The sequence below is a fragment of the Diospyros lotus genome, chromosome 8 (assembly GCF_014633365.1).
Source record: "Diospyros lotus cultivar Yz01 chromosome 8, ASM1463336v1, whole genome shotgun sequence".
NCBI lineage: Eukaryota > Viridiplantae > Streptophyta > Magnoliopsida > Ericales > Ebenaceae > Diospyros > Diospyros lotus.
Window position 1 is genome coordinate 25543938 of NC_068345.1, and position 25027 is coordinate 25568964.

General features: G+C 37.2%; 1 protein-coding gene across 1 annotated transcript; it reads right to left on the bottom strand.

Moving 5' to 3' along the window:
- Positions 1-7336: 7336 nt before the first annotated feature.
- LOC127808130 (probable carbohydrate esterase At4g34215) lies at positions 7337-8627 on the bottom strand. Its single transcript, XM_052346523.1, has 2 exons — positions 7954-8627; positions 7337-7750 (listed from the first exon to the last, which is right to left on the bottom strand). Exons 1-2 carry the CDS (start codon positions 8545-8547, stop codon positions 7451-7453), a joined length of 894 nt encoding a protein of 297 aa, XP_052202483.1. The 5' UTR covers positions 8548-8627; the 3' UTR covers positions 7337-7450.
- Between the last annotated feature and the right edge of the window lie 16400 nt (positions 8628-25027).

Genomic DNA, 25027 nt, shown 5'->3' on the forward strand with positions numbered 1-25027 from the left:
ATGTTTACTGATCTAAGACTTTTTTATCATAAAAAAAATAGACATAATATCCTAAACAATATTTGGAATATCCCACAAATCCTCATTTCTCAAATCCGATTTCCAACTTTTATGTTTTTAACTTTTTGACAAATATAGAGCAACTCAAAATCTTAACATACTTATCACTCGTGGTCTCTCAACCCATATCTCAAATGACATTATCTCAACAAATTTGTTTGGTACCTGATTATACAAATAAAGCAAGGTGAGAAGGGCATATCTCCATAACAAAATTGGTAAATCTGTGTAATCAATTATATAATAGACCATGTCTAACAAAGTACGATTTCTATGTTCAACCACATTTCTAAGTTGTGATGTGTAAAGAAGGGTTAACTATGATACCATACCACACTTCCTGAGATAATAAACAAATTCAATATTCAAGTATTCATCACCTCAATTTGATCGAAGGATTTTAATACTCTTTCCTATTTAATTTCTGTTGTAGCTAGAAAACTACAACAATAGAAATTTGTAGTGAGGGAAAGCTAGAGCCAAGGCAGAGCGAGGTGGACAGCTGGCAGGAGTCTACTGGTAGAGATAGGCATCGAGTAGCTTTAGTTCTTGATGTCCTGACCAGGGTCATAGATGATCTCCTGGGGGCATCTTTGGTATCACTTAGGATTGGTCTCCTATGTGCTAGAGGCATATTTGCACTCACAGACACAAGTTAGAAGGCACGTGGGGATTCCTCACCCGCGCATGCCCTTCGATGCTTAAGTCAGTACAGATAAGAAAGAAAAGCAATAGACAAGTAAAGGATGTTATCATTAAGTATAGAACGATTATACCTTTCCTGGAAAGAGAGGGTTGATCATGGTGTTGTTACAGGGAACCAAGGATGGACCTGCTCATTGGTAGCAACCGGACGAGCTTAAGAAGAATCCCCCCGAAGGGCCAATCAACCTAGGAGGCCATCCAGGAGAATGTGGGCCTCACGATGGGCTGCCAAAGTAGGGTCTTGGTCCTAAGGGACTTGCCCGATGACGTCTGGGCTAATACCTATGCTCGCGAGTATGATCTCTCATGTAATGTGCATATGGTCAAGATACATACCATGGTCATGCTTACATAAGCTCTATGCATTTACATGCATAATAAGTGGCTGCCATTAGATTGTGGTAAGAGGCCATGGGCTGGCTATGCATGTGAATATCCATCTAACATACATATATATGCATATATACATATATTATATATAGCCTACCAAACCAGGCTTCTAGCCAAAATTGCATGCCCATATGCTCACATACATATTCCATACATATATATATGTATATTGGTTACATGGGAGAAGAAAACAAAGGGAGAGAAGCTGGATATTGGCCTTCCCGAAAGGCCTTGAAGAGAACTCCACTGAGAGGCTTCGGGAAGAAGCTCTCGAAAGGCCAAGAGGAGAAGGTCTCTCCGAGAGACATGGCCGAGGGATGAAAAACCTCTCGAGAAGAAGCCTTCCCGAAATGAGGCTTGCGAAAAGGTCAGGGCTCTTTCCGAGAGGGAGCGGCCAAGAGAGGGAGCTTGTAGCGGGACCGAGCCGCCAAGAACCTCCATGGTTGCTGAGAGAAACGCAATTCTCTCCAAGAAAGCTGCCACCATTGATGCTTTCGGGAGCTTGTTGCTCCTTCTCCAAAAGAAAACAAGAAGCATTCCAAGATAGCTTCATCTTGCCGAGAAAACGAAGCTTTCTCCAAGAGAGCTGCTACCATTGCTGAGAGGATTGCAGCTCTTTCCGAGAGAGCTGCTGCCATGGTCTTCTTACAGAAATAAGAAGGCTCATCTCCGAGAGAGGAAAATCTCTCTCAGAAAGAGATCGACAGAAAGTGAGCGAGAGAGAGCATGGGATGGAGGAAGGAGGAGATGAATAATGGCAACTTGCTTTTTCTTCTTCTCCATTTATATTCCTTGGGCTTTTCTTTTATTACACATTTGGATTATTATTTTATTACACTTTCTCCCCCCTAAGTTTGAATACTCACCTAACGACCATTACCACTAATCTTTCAGTCATTTGATTATGGTTTCTTCTTGGGAAACATGTCATGGCTCGAGATCACTCTTGGGGCTTGCTCGCCTAGGTTTAATGATTGAAATACCCCTAGGCGTCTAATGACCAAAATGCCCTCAGATGGATGCTCGAAAATTTTATGGCACAATAATTTCCTATTTTAGAGTTGAACTCTTTAAATTTTTTAAAGATTTTAAACTTGTATTTCATCAAATATCCACGTAACCATATCTAGATAAATTTTCGATAAATGTCACAAAGTAGACATAACCATCCTAAGCCATAACATTTATAGGCTCATATACATTTGAATGTACCAACACTAATTAACTTTGGACATGCTATTGCTAGCAACAACGTACTATTAACACTTTTTTTTATTAGTAATTAGCATTTGGGATAAAAGTTATAAACTAGAAGTACCAATCACTACATGTCCCACACATATAGTATTCAATGATCCAAGATAAGGTCTCTCTTCTAAGGATAACATGCAATGAACACCTATTATTTCTTTAATTTGTGTAAATGGTTCAAAACAAAATTGATGAAATGCCCTATTCAATCAAACATAACAAAGCCTTAAATTTATGGAATGCCCTAGACCAAGTAAAATTTCTAAAATTATGTGTGCCATCCTTAGCTTAGCATCTTGTTACACCAATAAAAAATTAAAAACAAATACAATCAAATCGAACAGCAAATATTGAGTAGACCCAATCCCACTGCCAAGATTCATGAACAACAGAGAAAATGCAAAGATAGAGAAAGTGCATTAATGCAGGAAAAGACAAGCACATCGAGGCTACTGGAGGGATTTGACAAAAGTAGAGAAAATGAGACGAAAGCGCTTGCAAGGGAGGGAGAAAAACAAACCCAATTGAGAGCAGTGCCGGCCCTACTGTAAGGCTAAGTAGGCGGTTGCCTAAGGCCCCAATTGTGAAAGGCCCCATTTTTTAAAATTTAAAATTTTTATATATTTTTTATTTTTTAATAATAAATATTTTATTAAAAAAATTAAATACAAAATACTAATTTTATATTTCCTTCCCATACTCTCTGTCCAATTTTGTACAGTTGTTTGCCTAATTTTGTAGTGTATTCATAGTTCCCAATTCTTAAACTCACCCATTAAACTCACTTTTCACTTCTCATTCATTTCCTTTCCCCCCCTTCTCTCTCTCTCAAAATCTCAATTAAACCCATTTTTTCCTATTCTCTCTCTTTGCAATTTGGGTCACTAGCTCACTGCATGTTCTTTTTCTTCACTTTTTCAGTTCACTTCTTCTTCTCACTTCTCAGTGCCCCCCTCTCTCTCTCGCGCTTGCTTGCTTGCTTACTTCAGAGTTCAGGCTTCAGACTCAATTTTCACAAACTCACAGTACGATTTGCAGCCTCACTTCAAGCCTTCAACTTCAATCTTCAGGCTTCATCGCTTCGACAGACTACAGATAGCAATAACATCTGTGTTCGATAACTTTGATTTTTTTTACTTTTAACTTTTATTTTTGGGTGTATAACATATGTTGTTTTTTAGGTTTTTGTATTCTTGTTTGGGTATTTTTTTGGCTTTAATTTGTTGATTGTTGTGTTGTGATTATTGATTAACAGCTAAGCTAGTTGTCTTTTTTTTTTTGTTTTTTTTATTACTTTTCAACCAACATGTATCTCCAACCATTTTTATTTAACAAAGATGATTTGAGATTGAAGTTTAATATAAATTTATAATACATTTTTCATGGGTCTAATGTAAATTTAAGACAAAATCATTAGATTATTTTTAATATTTAATTCAATTACTCATCTAATTTATAACTAATAATTGTAATAATTGAATTAATGTAGGTCTACTAATAATATTTTCTTACCCATAGTATGAATTTGATATTGAATACAAATTTAGTAAAATTAAACGATGTTTTTATTTTTTTTAAAAAAATTAATAAATAAAAATAAAAAATGACATCAACTATGTAATTGATTAAAATAAAAAATGAACAAATTTTGTAGTGGATTGAACTTTAATTTTTTTTAATTTAATGAAATGATGAATTTTAAAAAAGTCTCATTTTTTTTTTTTTTGCCTAGAGCCCCTAAACTAGTTGGGCCAGCTCTGATTGAGAGGTCTTCTTTTCTAAGGGAGTTAGGCCTTTTAAGTGAAAATGAGAGAAAATAATTAGAATAGAATAATGGACCGTGGCATAATTGTAATTTGCTTGGATTTTTGAAAAGGGTTGGTGGTTGATTTTACTGTTAGTTAACCAAAGCAGTAAACCAAACCGACTACTATAGTTGGTTTTTTTCATTGCCCAAATTAAAACCACCCCCCTAATTAAGGAAACTGTTGTTTGGCAGTTTAGGATGATTTGGGCGATTTTATTTTTCTCGCACACTCCTACGAAACATTCTACTTTGCATATATACTGTGTCTCACCCTGACTTCAGTCTCAAAGACTTACCTGATCACACTTCAAATTAACCTTTTTATTGGAGTTATATGAATTTGTAAAACTTTGTTAGTTTAGGAGGGGTGAGTTAAGCTCTTTTACCCTTAAAAAAAAATTAAAACTTATCAATGGTACAGCGTGGTAAGATAAGATCCACAAAACCTACATCTACCATATTTAATAGATGGCATTTAGGATGAATCATGTTGATTTGCACTATGTAACCCTAACACTTCTACTCATTCACAAATTAAATCGACTGGCGGGAGACGAGGGAAGCCAGCGGCCACGGCCGATAGCTGGTTGGAGGCCAATGGCCGTTGTCGTAAAGATCAGGGAGTCTGTCTGTGGAAGAAACGGAACAGTTAAGTTCACTACCTCAGTTTCATTGCCGACGATAAACCATCATTATCCGAAACTTCCCCCGCGCTTTTCCACGATCAAATTCTTTCGATTGCTTTTCCACATTCCAATGATTTGTGGTTATTATGAGATAAGTGGTTTGAATTTTAAAGAGATATGTCTGTATATATCTATGTATGTATTATATTTATATATAGGCATAGAACAAAATGAAAAAGACACAGCATTCAAAATCAGTTTTTGGTACTCATACACCATCTTCAGCATCACCATTCTAAATCTTGGACAGGCAAAGGGAGGACAAAAAAAAGCTTTTATAATTTTCTTTCATAGAGGTTGTTAGGAAAATCAATGATCCAATTATTCTGCTGTGACTCAAGTATATTTATATATTATATGCAATTTTTATTAAAATTTCATAGTGCAACACACATGATATATAGTGGTTCGACTATATCTATTCCATTATCTTGGCTTCTCATTAAAAATTTTGTCCAACTAACTTATTTGGATAGTTTTTAAAATATATTCAACTACAAACCTTTACAACCAATGTCTTTTATTAAGATCAAACTTAACCTTTTTAAGTTCATAATAAAAATGTGAATAAAAAAAATACAAGAAAAGGTAAAGGTTGCACAAGATTACAAACATTTCTCTTAATTTTACAAAGAGATAGAAAGATTGAAAGATGTAAGCTTAGTCTCTCTTTTTCTTTTGGATGTAAGCAGTAGAGCATTTGTTGAAAGCTTTTGAATACTCGAGATATCAGAATTTCAGCATTCTCTTGTTCTTTAGGTTTCAGCTCTTTTATATAGTGTTATGTCACTTAATGCATCTACTAACTTGTTATCAAGGTGAGAGAATATTGTTTGTGTCTTAATTGCCACTTTTTATCTTTATAACATCTCAAAATTTAGTTAGAAACATCAAAATCCATGTATAATTTGTCTCAAAAGCATTTAATGTTCTAAAAATTAAAGACATATTGCATTTAATGCTTTTTAACGACTATATTTTTCAAATTTTGTCAAGCATTACTCGAGTACAAAGTGGTATTTAATTGACTAAGTTTAATCTTTATTCGAGTACAAATGTTTTGAAATCGACTATTTATATAACTTACTCGATTACAAATTGTCTTTCACTCAATTAAATTTTTGACACAAAAAAATTCAATACATACTCAATTAATTAGAAAACTATATTTACTTGAGTAAATTAAAATCTTTCCTCGATTAACAATTTTAGTACTTAATTAAACTAATGGTTTAGAGACTTGTCATATTTCTGATAAATATTTACTTGATTAACAGGATATTTTAATCAAGTATTCTTGATTTATTACTCAATTAATATGTCAAGTATTCGATTAAAAAATAGTCTAGAGACATGACAATTTTCTTGAAAATATATACTCGATTACAAAGAATATTTATTTGAGTACAAATGAATCATTACTCGATTACTTTTGCACAATCAGAAACTTCTATTATTTACTCGAATACAAAGATTTATTTAGTCGAGTACATTTTATCTTTGCTTGAAAATACTAAGATTTATATTCGATTATCCACTGCATAGCTTATGTCTACTAGATTACAAATAAGATATACTTGATTAAAATATCATATTTTAATTGAAATTGATCCAAGACTTATCTAGTAAGAGCATTACTCAGGTGCATTAGATTTTTACTCATATACATGAAGTTGATCATAACAGTACTCAATTAAGAGATATTTTTACTCTATTATAAGAAGTAATATTCTGACTTAATTAAGAAATACTATTTCATTACTCAAGTAACACCAAAAAGTACTCGATTAAAAATTTGATTTACTTGATTAATATATATATATATATATCTTATTTGATTTTTTTTACACTTATTCAACAACCTTAACACACTATTTTGATCATCATCACTTAACATAAATTTTTTTATTTCCTCGTCAAATCAAAACTTTAACAAATTTACGAAATACTCAATTGAATTCGAACCAATATCATATGTCCAAAAGCATGTAACCCACCCACACAACGAGTTCTCTACCATCTGAATGCTAGCAAGTTGCAAATTTTAGCAATATAAAAAAATCAATCCTCAATCTTTGCATTTGGGTAGAAGCTTATGTTTGCTAATGTGATATAAAACTCAAGAATGATACATATGCTAATAACCCTATTTATAGCTTTTCATCTCCCCAATTGATGACTCAGCTCAACTTCGATTTCACTGCTACAGTACATTATAAAATACTTAAAAGACTAATCGTTGAGTAATTATTCATAACATGATTCAAACTTAATTTGAATTACATAAATTCCATCCTCGGTCTTTATGGCTTGAATTAAAAGTTGAGTATTTTTTTGGTAATTCATCATTTTTTTTAAAAAAGCAGACCTTTTTTAAATAAAAAGAAATATGTTTATCTTACAAAATGTATTTAAACAAATACAGGACTCAAAATACTGAAAGTAAGCTACCAAAGATATCTAAGGATAATTTAAACCACAAGAAGTATGAGTTAAATTTCGGCTTCTACAAGTAGCGTTAAGACAAGACAATAATGAATTATTATGTAATTCAAATGATGCAAATGATCAATATGGCGAAGGAACAATATTTTAGTAGGCTGCGGGGTTGTTTGGGAGCGTTACTTTGGACTGGGCTGGCGTCCGGCTTGCTGGCGTCCGCTGGGCCGCCGAGGAACTCCTCGGCCAACATACGGCCTAGCTGAACTTGGGCCGGTGTCGTGAGGTGCAAGTCATCGGGCTCCAGGCCGAGGCCCTTTGCATCAACACATCTCACGTTCGGCAGCCTTGTTTCCAACTGGGCTTTTCTTACTGTCTCAACGTATTGTCCGCTCCCCGAAGCTAATGCCACCTGTCCATTCATTCCAACAAAAACATACATTTTTTTATACTACGACGATGGTAACAAAAATATTCCTAATTTGCAATCCTTGCAGTCTAACCAAAGTGTTGGGGGCCACATCGAAATGAAAACTGAGTAGAGGAATATATTTTATTTCTTTACGCAAAACAAATTATTAGAAAAGCATCGATCATGAAGGGAGATTAATGTACCTGAATTATTGGCAGCATCGGAGACTGTAGATCAGAGCGGAGATCAACAAAAAATGTCTCCAATCTCTTCTTATACAGCTTGGCATCCTCGTGGTGAGACGTGTCACTCTCGCCTTGGTACCACAGCACAGCCCGGATTGTCCCTCCCCCTTGCACGGCGGCGGCGGCCCTACTCACCGTCTCGTTGTACAGGAAACCCCCTCGGCCCCACTCGCTTATAGTAGTCCCTCCGACTGCGCAAGGCACCAGGCCCACCCGCCCGAACCTAGACTCCTGGGCCAGAACTGCGTTGGCGAATGCCATGCCAGGCCCGACCCCGCAAATTCTGTGGACGTCGATATCCTTGTGGAGGGGCTCGGCGGCCGCCACCCATGTCAGGGCGGCGCTCAGGCGGAGGACAGAGGGGTTAGGCCCGGACTCAGGCGGCACGTTGCCGTCCCAGGTGTCGTTGACAACGCCGCCTCGGCCGGACATGTTGCTTTGTCCGGCCAAGATGAAGATGCTGGAGGAGGCATGAGCCAGCAGAGTTAGAGGACTTAACGAACCGCCGGCGTAAGCCACAAGCAGCCACCAGAAAAGCAGCCGCCGCTCCATTGCTTGCTTTGTGGATCGATCGGAGGGAATCAATCAATGGTTCGGTCTTTCCCATTTATAATTAATTAGAGACTAATTCGGGAGAATGGTCTGAGTCAACTCCTTCGTGCAGACTGGGAGTAAAAAAGTCCCTCCGCAGTACGCTGCCAGTCATACGCGCATTAAATATTGCGCGTACATGTGTTACCTTCTATCCCTTTACCCAAACTTTGGTTGTCTTGTTTTCTATTCTAATTTTTATTATACTATAAATAATTTATTTCATATTTTAATTTTATCTTATAAATTGTGTTTCCTCTAAGTGCACTCCTTATTCCTTTCTCTATTTGATTTCTTATTTTATTTATTTATTAATAAACTTTAATTATATTTATTTTACCTTATAATCTTCACTACTATAAAAATTTATTATTTATTTTATAATTTAATAATAATCAAATATATAAAATAATTAAATACACATATATACAAAATCAATAATCAAATACATAAAGTAATCAAATATGTATATACACAAACTCAATAATAAAAAAAACAAATATATAATATCAGTCATTCAATATACAAATAAATAAAAAATTCAAAAAAAAACACAAACCAATCTGGGATGAATGATGAACAACAAGCCGCGTAAGCACCCATCGCCAGTAGTTCCACTAGTCGTCGTCGACCGCGCTTCCACTGGTCCCTGCAGCTGCCGAATCTAATGGTCGATTTAGTCTTCCGTCGCGCCTACACCTTCTTTTCTCAAGCCGATGTCTTCATCACGTTTAGTTTACCTTTTCCAGCGTTGATGGCCATTGTGGGGGAAAAGATGGCGAATATCTTCTTGTAGAATTCAATCTCCACATCTGGCAATACTTTTGAGCTTCGCTAGATTTTTGGCGAATGATTTTGGCGATGACGAGGTTTGTTGGAGGCATCAATTTGGGGTTGGCTCGCTGTATTTGGTTTAGCAAGCAGAAATAGTAATGTCGTTGGAGATAGCCTTATTACGCTCTCTGCCAACATCTCTTACATTAATCCCATCTTGACTATCTAGGATATCTAGAATAACTAGAAGAATATGACCAAATGTTACCAGCTAATGCAAGCGATGTAGGATCGTAGAAATCAGAGAGATTCAATCACCCTCCACAACCAAATTAGTAAACCCAACCTCTTTAGCCAAACCAAGCCCTTCAAGAGCTACCCGTGTTGGAATTAATGGGTAAAAATTAATGATGTTAATTTATTGGGCTAAAATTAATGTTAAAGCAGTAATAGATAAATGGGTCTTCAATGTGTGAATTGGAAAAGTCTCCAAGACTAGGCTCGTTAACAAAGTCCATATAGGAAAAAGCCTTATTGTCATAAGAGTGGACATGACTATTCGTATGGGTGGATGTGATTATTCATACTAGTGGATGCAATTGTTTGTATTGGTACTGATGGGGCATGGGTAAGTGGACACGTCCATTCGAGTGTGAGAGGTGCATGGTAAGAGATGTAGTCTTTCCCAAAGAGGGTGCAATCTAGACCGCTAGATCGCACATAAATCTGAAAGGATGCAATTTGACAATCCAGATTAATCTGGATCAAACAACATTACCTTTCACAATTAGACACTTAAAATCTATAAATAGGACCCCCCTTAATTCCATTTTCTCCATCCAAAAAATCAATTTAAGTTATTGATTTCTTTCTTTCCTTCTCCAAAATACTTTCTTACTAAAATAATCCTCAAGTGAGTGAGATTTTCATTTCTTCCCTCTAGCGAAGAATAGTACGATCAATTTTTTGTTCGCCCAATAAGGTTAGTATTGTGTTGTACTAATTCTTGGAAAAAGTGTAGTATCTTGGGAGACAAACGTCCATTGATCCTATTAGCACCATTGCAGGGGACGAAATTTATCTTAAGGAGATTTGCTTCGGCATACCTCACTTCATTCTGGTTCTATTTTCTATATTCAAATCTCCTTTCTTTATAATTTTTCATTTTAGTTTTCTTGTTAGTTAGCACATTTTTCTAGTCAAAATCAAATTTTCGACAATAGCCTGAGAATTAATAGTCTCAACATCATCAACATAAATCAAATTGAAAGCTAACCTACACTATTGAATCCTAAAGAACAACACTCACACCTACTCATTTTATATCACAATGGAACTCGCCATCTACCTTAAGCTTTAATACACCAAGGAAAGGAATCCAATGCAAAGTGTCAAAGATAAAATCTAGAATTGACCTCTGCTCAACCAATAATTTCATTATGTTTGCAAATTTAGGTGACCTAATAGTGTTGGAAGGTACCCCTTCGCTCTTCCGCAACCACTGTGTGTGTGGGTGTTGTGTGTGAGACCAAATAAATGGGAACTTTTTTCTACTAGAAAATCTTTGAAATATTTGGATACAAGGCCTATTTATAGGCAAAAGTTTAAACAAAAAATAAGTACAATGCATTAAATATATTTTATCAAAATTCCAAAAAAGTCCTCTCAATTTTCGTGTTGCATTCATGGGCTTCTTTCAGCTTCATCTTCTTCCAGATCCATTATGCACTTCTTCTTCTAGATCCATTATGCCTTAATTTTCATGCAAGTTTAAACTCCAACATTCTCCCCCTTTAAATTTGCATCTTTAAAATCTTGAAGGTTGCTTCAATCAGTCACTTCAAGCTTGTTTCATAAATGGTTGAATGTTTTGGGTTTCAATGGCTTTGTAGAGATATTTGCTACTTGTTTAGCGGTCTTTACATGTACTAGCTCAATCTCTTTTGACTTGACTTGACTTGTCTTGGATACAATGAAACTGAGTGTCAATATGCTTTGAGTATTCATGATGAATTGGATTTTTTGCTAAAGTAATGGCCGACTTGTCATCCACATATAGCTTTGTTGGAATCGCCTGCTCCAATTTCAGCTCTTTCAGCAATCTTTGTAACCACACTACATGGTAAGCACATGATGTAGCTGGGATATACTCGGCTTCACATGTCGAAAGTGCAACTATGGATTACTTCTTCAATGACCATGTGAATGTTGTTCCTCTAAAGTAGAATACGTACCCTATCGTGCTTTTCTGGTAATCGGGGCTTCCATCCCAGTCACTATCACTATATTTGATCAATTCCAGATTTCGTGATCCATAGAACATACTGTAATATCCCGAAAGTTGAAAATAAATAATAATTATTCAAATCAATGTTTGAGGACATTATTGAATATTTAAGAATTTAAGAAGAAATATTTATTTATGTGGCTTTGAGGAAAATAAGGAATTAAATTATTTTGAAATGGTTAATAATTATTAATTATTGCATTTGTGGTGATTATTGAATATTTGTGGGTTAAAAGGAAATATTAATTTATTTGGATATTTGGGGATTTAAGAAAAATGTTTATTATGTAATTTCGAGGAAATAGAAAATTTAGATATTTAATTAAATTAATTGGGAGTATTTATGAAAATAGTAGAATAAATTAATTTATTGGATTTCTGAAAATTTGGGTATAAGTGAGGTTTTCAGAAGTTTAGGGGTGTTGGTACAAAATTCGAAAAGTGACCGAAAGTCACTTTAAATTTAATAGAAAGCACTTATATGTATGAAGGTGATGGCTAGCCTGGCAATTCACGCGCGAGGAGGTTGAGGCGAGGTCGCGGGTTCGAGCGAGGGGAGGCGCACGTGGGAGAGAAAATGGGCTGATTTTAATCAACCAATGAGGGACCAAAACGACGTCATTTTGGCCCTCAGGTGGTGCTGGCGTGCACGACTGCTGGCTGCGCCATGTGGCCGCACCCTAGCCCTTCATTTTGGCCAATTTAAAGGCCAAATTCGGCCATTTTTTAACCAGCAAGCAGAGAGCAATTTAGAGGAGAAGAAGACGCATGCACAGTGATGAAAAATGGAGAAATTTTGGGAGAAAAGTGAAGATTAAATGCGGTTTAAGTGGATTTTAATTAACCAAGTAAGTAAAGAATGTGGATTAATCATTCTGTACGGTTGAAATTTCGTTTTGGCTCTAATTTTATTAATTTTGGGAGTTTAATCTATTTTACAACATGTATTATTTTGATGTTATTCATGCGTAGAAACGCTGTAATCAGCTTAAACAAGGCAAGCTCCCTCTACGCTCGCGATCTCTTTCCATTTTGTGAACCCCACGTCTTTCCTTAATTCGTTTCGGTTTCACGTATTAATTATATGAATTAAGGATGTTATTGGCATGATTTAATCTAAAATAAATATGAAACTTATTGGGATTTTATTTGTGGTGCGCCTACGTGGGAATTTAGACAGTTAAATTATTTATATTACACGGTAGATTTATTTAATTAAAGCTATGATTTTATTAATTCCTAGGAAACGTTTTACTTCGCAGCGAGAATGCAAAAAAAGCAAGAAATGACCGCGCAAAGGCAAGCTCCTAACCCTCTCCTCTTGTTCTTTAATTCCCATGAGAGATCCCGTGATTTCTCATATTTTATTCCCTCCCTTATTCTAATTCGGCGCCTAGCATTATTTATTGAGTTATTATTCATTTGTTTTAATTTAAATTAAATCCAAGACTTCTAGAGTTTTATTTTTTGTGTGCTTAAGGGGTTTGTACCACCCCCATTCCTTTTGGAATGATGCCGAACCAAGCTTGGGGACTAGGTTCCTAGACGTGCAGGTTTATTTACAATTTTCTCGAGTTTGTTTATGGTTCGGTTAGAGCTATCGAGTAGTGGGGCAGGGGTCGGCTGTTTGGTGATGTTGGGGTAGACTATTGCACGGCCCTGAAGTGGACCGTTGGGTGGACACTCCTAGTCACTAACCGTTGACCGGTGCCGGGCACTACTGACTAGCTCTGCCAGTATGTGATTTACTACACGATTAGATTCATTATATTACTGTTCATGATTTGATATGCACATGGGTACGGGTTGCATGTTGGGATATTCATTTATTGAGTATGCTTGGGACACAGACATTCTAGCTTGGTTAGGTTGCATCCAGCATGGGCATATGTATCGCATGTGGTTTACTATGTGGGCGGAGCATGGCCTGATGCCTGGATGTATGGGCACCAGTGAATCACGTTGATGCTCACTACGCCATGGAATTTTTATGCGCATTGCATGGTTACTGGTAGTTATTAGTTCTCGGACAGGAGGACTGTTCCGATGGAGCCTATGGTTCAGGTGTCGGGAGTACCGACACGGACACACGGGTGACGGGAGCACCGACCCAGGACAGCGCACGCAGGTTTGTTGGAGATTTATGTTGCCTTTCAGGGCAGTGGCAGGTTGGTATGGGACTTGGGTGCCGTGTGTCTTGTGTGGGCCCTAAGGACTGGTATGTGCTTTCATTATGCTATACTTTTGTGTGGTAGCGTCTCATGGCTTGTGTGTGCTTAGGGGTTTGTGTTCTAGGGGAAAGCTTATTGGATCTATACAGCATTCAGCCTTTCTTTCTTTATGCTTGCTGAGTCTCTCGACTCATTTTGCTTTCCATCGTTCCAAGTAGTGGCAGCGTGGGCCATGGCAAGGGAGTCAGCTTTTAGCGGCAGAGTCGGTATGGTGTATAGGCAGTCCCGTCAGTCCCTGTCAACTCTAATGGTTGAGTAGGATTTACTCTATTATTCTTACTGTGCCAGGTTATTCCTCGAGTCTCGTGTATGTCGACACAGGAATCTATATCCATTTATTTATCTTGTGACCGTTGTGCTAGTGGGGTACCCGTAGTGCATGCATGTATATATGGTTTCGCTTCCGTTATTTTAAATCTTGTGTATGCATGCCAAGGTAGTTTTGTCTTGTATGTTCCATTCTTTCTCCTTCCATAAGTCCTCCCGTTCAGATAGTCCGAGTGGTTGGGATATCCGGGCGGGGGTGCTTACACATACCATGTTGTATTGTCCCTTTAATATAACGAAGCACCCTCTTTGTTGCCATTAGGTGTGAACCCTTTGTCTCCTCCATAAATTGGCTTACTAAGCCAACTTAGAATAGAATATCCGGCCTTGTGCAAGTTAAATATCTCAAACTATCAATCAAGCTCTTGTAGTATGTTGGATTCATTGACCTTTGATATATAAGTTAGCTTAAGAGGGGGGTGAATTAAGCTTTTTCACCCTTTTAAAAAATAAACTTGAATAAATGGAAATGAAAAAATAATGCAGTAAATAAAGAATAATAAGAGCAGAACACAAGATATATAATGGTTCAGTCTCAACTGCCTAATCCACTACCTTGGTTCACAATCAAGGATTTTGCAAACACACACACAGGTGTATTATATTACCTTGTAGTTTTTACAAACTCAACTACAAACCTTCATAATTGGTTTTTTCAAATAGGCTAAGCCAGAACCACTACCTTTAAAAGATAAGGTGTAACCTTTACAAAAGTCTTTTTACAAAAAGGCTAAGCTACAACTACTACATTTTAAAGGCTAAAGCGTAACCTTTTACAAGTTCACAAGAAGTTGTGAAAAGATTTCTCAAGAGAAAAATATGAATGAAACAGTAAGCATAAAGACTTTTCTCTTAATAAAGAGTTACAAGATTTTTGAATAAAGCTGTAACGACCTGTTAGTGGGTTCGAGGGATACGTTAGGGAATAAAATATTTGTTTTATGTTTGAAGGATTATATGTGGTATTTTTAGTTAACTTGGCAAGAAGGAAAAAATGATGGGAAAGTCAAAGATGTTATGTGGAGGGTAGCCAATGTTTAAATTACCATTTGAAAATAAGTAATTTCCATTAAATTTAGTAAGTAATAAGGGCATTTTGGTCATTGTGCCTTATGTGTGGATATATATATAAAGGATGGCTTCATTTTTGCATGAAATTAAAGGTAATGGAGAAAAGAGAACAGAGGGTGATCAGGAAGCAAGGGGAGAGCTAGGGTTTCAAATTTCTCTTCTTCTTCTTCTTTGAGAAATTGGAGCAAGAAAAGGCTAAAGCAAGCTAGTGGTAGGTGCTTCTTCTTCTTTTACTTGAGTTCTCTTTGTTTTGAGGTGAAGAGTGAAGTATTTGTTGTTGTAAGCACTTCTTCCAAGCAAGACCCAAAAAGGAAAAGTTTCTAAAGGCAAGTTCTACTTCTCTCTTCTTCTTCTTAATCCTTTGGCTTTGGTGTATTGAGGTTTTAAAGGTGGAAACTCCTAAGTTCTCAAGAAAAGCTTTTGTTGGAAGCTATGTAGAAATGTTTTTAAATCTCCCAAACCTCTTGTGGATTTTGCTTGTTTCATTTAGACTTTAAAATAGGGTTTGTTCTACCCTATAAGCCTTTGGGAATGATGTGTTTCTTGTTAAGATGTAGTTGGTGCAAGTATTTGTGTTTAACTTGCATGTTTTGAGGGCTTTCGAGGTAGTTCTCTACTCTGAATTGTCAAACATTTTTGGAAAATGGTCGACCATTTTTGGCCTGTGGCAACCTGCGCATGCTCGTTTTGGACATAACTTTCATTAAAAATATCCAATTTAAGATTCGTTTGTTGTGTTGTAAACTAAACTCGATAATCTTTGATTTAGAATAGGATTCAAATTATTTTTCCAAGTTTTGAGTGGGTTATTCTTGGTCCCAAAACATGTCTAGATGTTCTTAAAATAATTATGCATTCATTGGTGAGGTGTTATGTGAGTTGGGGATTCATGATAGGCATGTTTGGGCATGATAATGAGCTAGTATTAGTCCATATAGGAAATCGATGATTGGGGGAGCATTACACTTGTGTGTCTTAATAGGGAAGTTTTGGGGTTTAGATGTGCATGCATAGGTTTGTGGACTAGCTAGAGATTGGGTCCTATGGCGCTATGATTTGGGATGTAATACATACGGATATGTCATAGTGATGTGTGAATACTTTCCTTGAGAGTTGCATGTGGATTCTATTATGGAAATGGATGTGTAAGTATACACCATGGGTGTAATTTTTGTTCTGAGAAGAGATAAGAGGTACAGTATGAATTCATGCGCATGTGTAGCCTATGGGGGTGATCATGATTTTTGGAGAATAAGAGTTGTGATTATATTGATTGACCTCCCTTCCAGACTAGAGCACCGCGACGATGACGCCATTGCATACTTGGCGTGTGGTATCGTAGGCGTGTGCCAATTTAACGGGAGTGAGTTGGGAGCAAACCGAGAGTCCTGCTATGATGAGGCCATTGCATACTTGGTGTGTGGTATCATAGGCATGTGCTAGTTCCACAGAGTTGAGAGCAAACAGAGGGTACTACTATGTTGAGGCCACTGCATACTTAGCGTGTGGTACCATAGGCGTGTGCCAGTGTCACAGAGTTGAGAGGAGGCTGAGGGCACTTTTACAGTGAGGTCACTGCATACTTGGTGTGTGGTATCGTAGATGTGTGCTAGTGCTGCATAGTGGATTGGATTTATGGGCCCAGAGTAGGTTGCCTTGTGACATAAACATTATGTTACTGCAAGATAATGAGTGTTGAGCTTAGAGCATTATATGAGTTTCAGAAACTATATGGTAGCAAAGTTACCAGATTGTGCCTTATCCATGCTATGGTAGGAGCTTGTTATTTGTGTGGATTATACTAATCTCAGTTATGACTCTATCCATGATGTTCCATGTTACAATTCTACCTCTGTTACTCTATGCTATGATCCTACCATATATTGTTTGTTATTGCTTATTGAGTCTTCATTATGATACCTCTCATGCTCTATTTCGTTGTTTTATATTTGTTAAGCCTTATGGCTCATGTAAAGTGAAGGATGAGAGGGGTCCTAGCGAGACAAGATCTGTTGGGTTGGATGTGTACAAAGCTCACTTGAATAAAAGGTCTTGAGGTCATTTGTTGGTTTATGCCATACTAGTGGTTGTATCTTTGTTATTTGGGCTTGTTGTATTTCCTTTAAGTTAGCCTAATGGAATGTAAATGATGATACGTATTTTCTTCTGTATGGAAAAAAAAAAGTGGCTTCATTACTATTTGATGTTGATGGTATGCATGATCTTGATTGAGTTTTACTCTATTTCCATCTTACGAGGACTTTCACTCAGAATTTCTATGCTAGCGGGATGGCCAGCGATTGTCGAACCGCTCCAGAATTAGAGATCTATGAATCTCTTCTCTAGTTTGCAGCAAAGTGCACCCTAGGTCATCTCTCACAAGGAGCCTCACCTTCTTCTACCAACAAGGAGAACCAATACAAATAACAGTTTGTTTTGGGGGGGGGGGGGTTTGACAGAAAACTAATTAACAAAATAGAAAGATAAAGATGGATGAAAAATCAGTAAAAGATATGCAACCGGCTGTGTATTTGTCTCCTATGTGAAATCTTCCTTGTCCAACCTATATGTCTTGGCTTGCTAGATGTTTTGATCTCCGGAAAACAAACTCAAAGCATCCCTAACAACCGTCCAAGGATTAGAATGATTGGAAATAACAAAATGAATGCAGAAATCTCTTGCAAACAAAATGCAACCATTCACTCTCTATTCAACCTATCCGGACCTATGCAAGAACAACCGTTCAAGCACATAATATTCATTTCCGAGATGTTATACCAACTGGCTATAACATTCTGTTCTCTTAAGCATTTAACAGAAAATGAAACCATGCAAGTTCACACAAACCTGCCATGAACTCCATGCATTCACAAATCTGCTCAAACTAAACCAAATAGAAATGAATAAGAAACAAACAACAAACCAAATTCTTGTAGCTCATCCGGGACTCAAATTCCACATGGATTCAAGACACACAACCGGTTACAAAATGTTCTAGCCTATCATTACAGCAAGGAAAACAGAATGGAACAAAACATGTAGAAAACAGAAAAATGCTACAACAACAAAAACGGGCAGAATCCTCTCTATTTTCTCCTCTCCTTCTATATCATCCTCCCTCTATCTGAAAATTAATGCTAAGAGGCCTTAAATACATGGCTAAGAAAGGAAAGCTAGGAAGGCTAGGGTTGGGCCTAGCCCAACAGAAAACAAGTAAGCCCAAAAACAGCATAATTTGAGTAGCCCAAGTTTGCTCCTTGAAAGTAAGCCCAAGCTCCTTTAGTGAGCCACTTCTCTAGCCCATCCAATATTCCCTAAAGCCTGGATCCATAGAGGTAAGATAGAAAATAGTGTAAGGACAATTTGAAGCATAATAAAATAGAAACAATGAAATATCAGCAAAAATTACTTCAAATGGCCTAATAAGAATGAAGTGAAATGCCAAAATATGGTATAAATATGCATGCTATCACGGGACTTCTAAAGGCGGGCCCTCATAGTTTAGTAACTGAGCCTTTATATTAGACTTTCGGGTCTTTACATAAGCACACTCTATAATTCTCATAGAAAGATTTTCAATAAGAAAGCTAGTGAGAAGTAGAAAAGATTTGAGAAGGATTGTAAGAAGCTTCTTGAGAGTTTTTCTAATAAGTTATTCTAACATTCTTCAAGTAGCTTTTTCATCTATTTATAGATTTCCTGCATTAAATGGTAATTGACGTGACAAAATTCAAATTAAATGTTCCATTTATCTCACAACTCCTATTTTTTTTGTCTCTAACAACATTTATTAATTCATTCCAAAAAGCTCATGTTGTCTGAAATGTATTAAATGATCTAAAAAGATGAAACTGTCAATCATTTAATGTGTCTAACGGTTATATGTTTCAAAAGCTAATAACAGTTACTTAACCGTGTTATAGAGTTACTCAACTAATATAACACTTCAATCAATTGTACATTTCAAGTAATCGATTATATATAGAGCTTACTTGAGTATGACAAAGTCATTACTCAACTAACTTATAAGCCTTGGAGACTATGCATTTATCACTTGATTGTCAGGCTGGGCTTACTCGACTAATAGAATTATTTATTCAAGTGCAAACATTTGATACTCAATTAACTTTGAAGTTCAGAAACTTAGCCAGAGATATCCCAATCTTTATTTGACTAATCATATATAATTACTTGATTGTCAGAAGCACAGTAGTTGATTGACAACAAGCTCTACTTGATTGATTTTAAAGAAAACAAAGAGATGTGTAAAGCGCTCGACTAACATATATATATATATACTCGATTAATTCAAATACATTAGTCAATTGGAACTTAGGCTTTACTCGATTTAATATATGCTTAGATTTCAATGCTATAGAGATACTCGATTAATCTCCAAAGCTTACTAGAGTGATGAAATATCAATACTCAATTAAAGAAACTGCCATACTAGATTATATATTTTTAAGAAATAGGATTTTTTGCAACATATACTCCAGTAGGAACTTATGATAATCAATTGAGTCACTTCACTACTCGATTTTATAAAGGGTTTTTTATACTTAGCCAATTTTCAAAAAATATTTTCGCACACGCTTTATATCATGCTCGTTTAATAGAAATCCATACTTGACTATTTTGAAAGATATATATATATATATACGAGCATGAAGTTCTCCAATTTAAAAATATATATAAAATATTTTAGAGATCATCAATAAACCAAATTTACTGAAAATATATTTGTTAAAACTATTTTCTCCATAATCAAAATACAAATTTCTCAATAACCTTCCTTCTCCTTCTTTGTTTAACTTAACTCCACATTCCACTGGGGTATCTACCAGATGACATTCTATCATGCCAAATTTCTCCAAGACCCTCTAAGCATATCCTATTTGAGATACAAATATTCGATTATCGTCTGGTTTTACCTCTAATCCCAAGAAGTGTGCCATGAGTCCCAAATCTGTTATCTCAAACTCCTTCTCCATCGATCTATTGAACTCGTGAATCATGACCAAGTTGTTTCCAGTGAAGACTAAGTCATCCACATACAGGCAAACTATAGTAATGTGTCACCTTTAGGGTTAATCTTCATGTATAGAGCGTGTTCATATGGGAACTTTGTGAATCCAGACTGCGTGAAATAGGCGTTGATCCTTACATTCTATGCTCTCGGTGCTTGCTTCAGCCCATAAAGAGCTTTCCTCAATCAGCATACCTTACTTTCTTGCCTTTCTTGTTCAACTAGTAGAGGGAGTTGGAGCTTAGAGTTAGGGGATTGTACCATTATACTGAGATGCAGTCCCTCCATCTCGCCAGCATCTGCCATACATAGGAGCTGGAGTTCTAAACCCAATGGAAGCAAGTCATCCAAGCTCATGAGGAGGTGATGGAGTGGGTGAGGGGGGAGGTGGCCACTGAGATGGCGAAGTTGCAAAAGCAAGTGGCACAGGCAGATGATCTAGCTCTCCGGGCTGATGACCGCTTCAAGAAGTTTCTACAATAGTTAGAGCACATTTTGGAGGAACTAGCGGTGTTAAAAGTGGAAGCTCAGGTTGCCAAGGCTGCTTCTCTAGAAAGGGCCGAGAAGGTGGCGAAGCTGACGGCTAACTTTGGCATCACTATTTTCTATGCTAACTGAGCCAAACTTGAGGCTGTAGAGTTGAAGACTCAGGTAGTCGCGGTGCAATCCGAGGTTGAGAGCTTGAAGGACGAGGTCGTCGACTAATTCCTTAAGGGTTTTGTGAAGGCCTTGTCCAAAGCTCATGTGCTTTTTCTTGAGGTCGACTTCTTGGTCTACAAGGCCTTCAAAGAAGTCATGGCTAGTCAGCTTGTGGATTTTCCTTTGGCGAATCCAGCTGGCAAGGCTGAAGCTTCGGCAAAGATGTCGATGGACTAGGGGGACCGACCTATGGAGGACGCCGACTAGGCTAGTGAGCCCGTGGCTACCTTTGAGTTCACTTTAGGAGTAGTTGTCGAGCCTGTGGCCGAGCCTACCCCCATTCTTACTAGTGAATTGGGAGTAGTTGTTGAGCCTGTGGCCAAGCCTACCTCGAAACTTTATGTTGGTGAATTGGGTGCCATTATTGAAAATGATTAGCCCAGGCAGGCCATATCTGCAAACAACATTTTTTTAAATGAACTTTTTTACTTTTTTTGCCATAATTATTGCTAAGGGCTCTTAGCTTTAATCCATTTGGTGAAGTAATCAATGGCCACCACAATGAATTTGAGCTGACCTGGGGCCAGGGGAAAGGTCTGAGTAAGTTAAACCCCCACTTGTAGAAAGACCAAGATACATTGAGGCTGTGTAGTTCTTCCAATAAAGAGTGGTGTGCATTTGCATATTTTTGGCACTTCTAGCATCTTCTCACGTATTCCAAGCACTCGTTGCGCATGGTTAGCCAATATTATCTGGCTTTTAGTATTTTTGCTGCTAAGGGCCGGCCTCCAATGTGACTTTCACAAACCCCCTCATGAACTTCAGACATCACGTAAGCAGCCTTTCTCCCATCCACGCACTTGAGAAGTGGCATGGTAAAGCTTCTTTTGTACAATTAATCTCTGATCATGGTATAAAGACTAGCCATCCTCCTTAGCTTCTTGGCTTCCTCCGAGCTATCGGGTATCACTCATTCCTTTAGGAATCGAATGATGGGGAACCCCCAGAAGTTAGGGTATGCCTCCATGGTGTACACTTCTAAGGCCTTAGTGCTAGCGATCTTTGAGAGTAAGTCTGCTCTTGAATTTTTCTCCCTTGGAACGTACTCAATGTCGAAAGACTTGAAGGCTTCAAATAAGATTCTGACATTTTCTATATACTTATCAAGCTGAGGATCTTTTTCCTCGAGTTTTCCTTTAACTTGATTGGCCACCAGTTAGGAATCGCTCCTTGCAATTAACCTAGTGGCTCCAACTTCTTTGGCCAAGCCTAGCCTGGCAATAAGGGCTTTATATTCACTTTGGTTGTTGCTCGCTCAGAAGTTGAAGCGGAGGGACTCTTTAATCAAAAGCCCATCTAGTCCCTCCAAGATTATTTTTACACCGCTTCCCTTAATGTTTGAAGCCCTGTCCACCTACAAAATCCAATGGTTACTATTGAAACTTTGAGTAGGTGAAGATAACTCAACACAGAAGTGGAATAGTACCTAAGATTTAATGTGTTTACGAGGTTGGTACTATATGCCAAATTCGAAAAGCTCCATTAACCATGTAATCATTCTACCTGGAAGTTCAGGCTTCTGGAGCACTTGCTTTATTGCTTATTTGGTTAACACCATGATTTGATGACTCTGAAAATAAGGTTTGAGCTTCTAAGCTGTGGTAACCAAGGCTAAAGCTAACTTCTCTATCTTTTGGTACCAGATTTCGGGCCCTTGCAAAAATTTATTGATGAAATAGATTGGTAATTGTATTTTCCTGTCTTCTCTTACTAACACTGAGCTGAGCGCGCCTTTAGAGATGGAAAGGTAGAGCAAAAGCTCTACGCTAGACTCTAGCATAAAAAGGATGAGAGGGATTGTTAGAAAGAGCTTCAATTCTTGGAAGGTGGTTTCACACTATTCAATCCATCGAAACTCTATTGGCTTCTTCAAACATTGAAAGAACGATTAGGCCCGGTTTATAGATTTCAAGAGAAAACAAGAGAGTGTAATACCCGATAATTTTCAAAGGACTCAAGGGTAATTTATCTTGAGGCGTAAGTGGAATTTTTGAAAGATTTGGGGTTATAGTGTAATTTTCCAAGGTTATGAATGAACGAATTAACTGCAAAGAATGCCCTAGAGCTTAAATGTCTAAAGAAAAAGGTATGTCACTGATGAGTGTCTTGAGACATGATTTATGACACTGAAAGTGGTCAGAACGGAAACGATTTTCGGTGCAGCTATGATTCAGTCTGAAAAATTGAATGGTCGTAAGGGACTTTGGAGAAGTTAACGAAACCCTGAGGAAACTTTGATTTTATGAGTAGAACAACCCTGAAATGGTTTCGGGTTGAAACAAAAGGGATTAGCAGTCAAATCATACATTCGCCCCTAAGTGTAAATTCTTAATTTTACCCAAGGAAGGTCGAAAAGACATTATTCCTAAATTTTGGGGATGAAATGAAGATTTTAGAACTTATGGGTCTAAATAGAGTTATTGGGAAACTCAGGGGTTTCATGGAAAGGGCCGAAATGACATTTGGAAGAAGGTTGGGGGTCAAAGTGCAAATTCATTAAAATCAAGTGTGAAACCTATAAGAAAATGGTCGCTGCACTATCATCGTCGACCAGCCACCTGTCGCCATCGAAAATCTCACCTAAGGGCTCCAGAATAGCCTTTAAGCCATGATGACTCATTTTATGGTGGCCATTAGCCAAGATCAATCGTGAATAGGATGAATTTTAATACCGATGTTGACTGGAGATTTGGCAAAAAACTTTCAAAGGATTTTGGCATCAATTAGGTTGAATCAAGGTACTCAATGGCTAGATTCGAAACTTAGGGATTAAGAAAGCTTGAGATTGGATAAATTTTGATCGAGAATTAGCTATAAATAGAGCATTCGAGTCCGAGGGTTTCGTTTCAAAACCAAGAAGAAATTCGAGGTGTAACCTTGAATCGAGTGTCATTGTTAAAGGGCTTTTGTTCCTCATGTTTTGGGGAGCATTTCTAGAGAGTTTGAAGTGTTTTCGTGTTGGTTTAAGTGGGTTTTAGATGGGTGGAAAAAAATTGAGAGTTGCCAGAATCGAGGTTTTAAACGGCCAGTTGAGGTACTTTTGGTTGATGTTTCAAGCATCCAATGGCACCATTGTGATCGACTTGAGGTATAGTTCAAGGTAGGAGGAAAATCCAGCATTCACTGGTGGCCGAAGCCGAAGAAGATGACCAGCACATGAGGTGCACACGCTGGTCATTATGCGTTGTACACGTGCTAGGTGCGTGTGAAATAGTTATTTTTTGGAAATTTTTTAATATTTTTAGAAAATTATTTTATGAAGTATGGTGTTGGAAAATTTTGAAAAATGCTATAAAGGTATTTATTTTGGAATTATAGAGGGAAAAATAGGAAGAAAATAAGACAAAATTATGAGAAAATTATGGGAAAATAGATATTGATATTCCTTTGTATAAATATGATGTCTAGGGATCGTTGAGGCTCAAAAATTGAGTATTTGTGCAATTATCGAGGCCTGGCATGAAAATCGAGGTTGGACACGAGAATCAAGATATTCTAAGATGCACATAAGGTGAGTGGTTCTACCCAAAAAACTGGTTTTGTTGCATGTGGTTTTCCCTACAAAACTTATACGTGATATGTTTTGCTTATGTCGAGCATGATATTCACGAAAGTTGCTAAGTTATATGTAATTTATGTGCATCTTGATATATTTGTACATGTCTTGTTGCATCGATGGTTGTGGTATTTCATTCGGCATGATATTGTTGACATATCGATACTTGTATCAAGTTGGGATGTTACCCTAATAGTATAGCCGTAATTCCCCAAGGGTGTTTGCTGAAATAACGTATAGGGGTCTCCCGTGCCTTGTGTGCATGCTAGGATGACTACCTATGGTTCCATGCCAGGCTGGTTTGCTAAAGAAGTTACACTAGGGTGTTTGTTCGTTCATGTTCCTGCACCATATATTCATGTAACTATTTTGAACCCTAACTTAGATAATTCAGCATCTAACTTGGGTTATACCCTTGGAACATTCAAACATTTCAGTTGGGACTTACAGCAAAGGCAAGGAAGTGG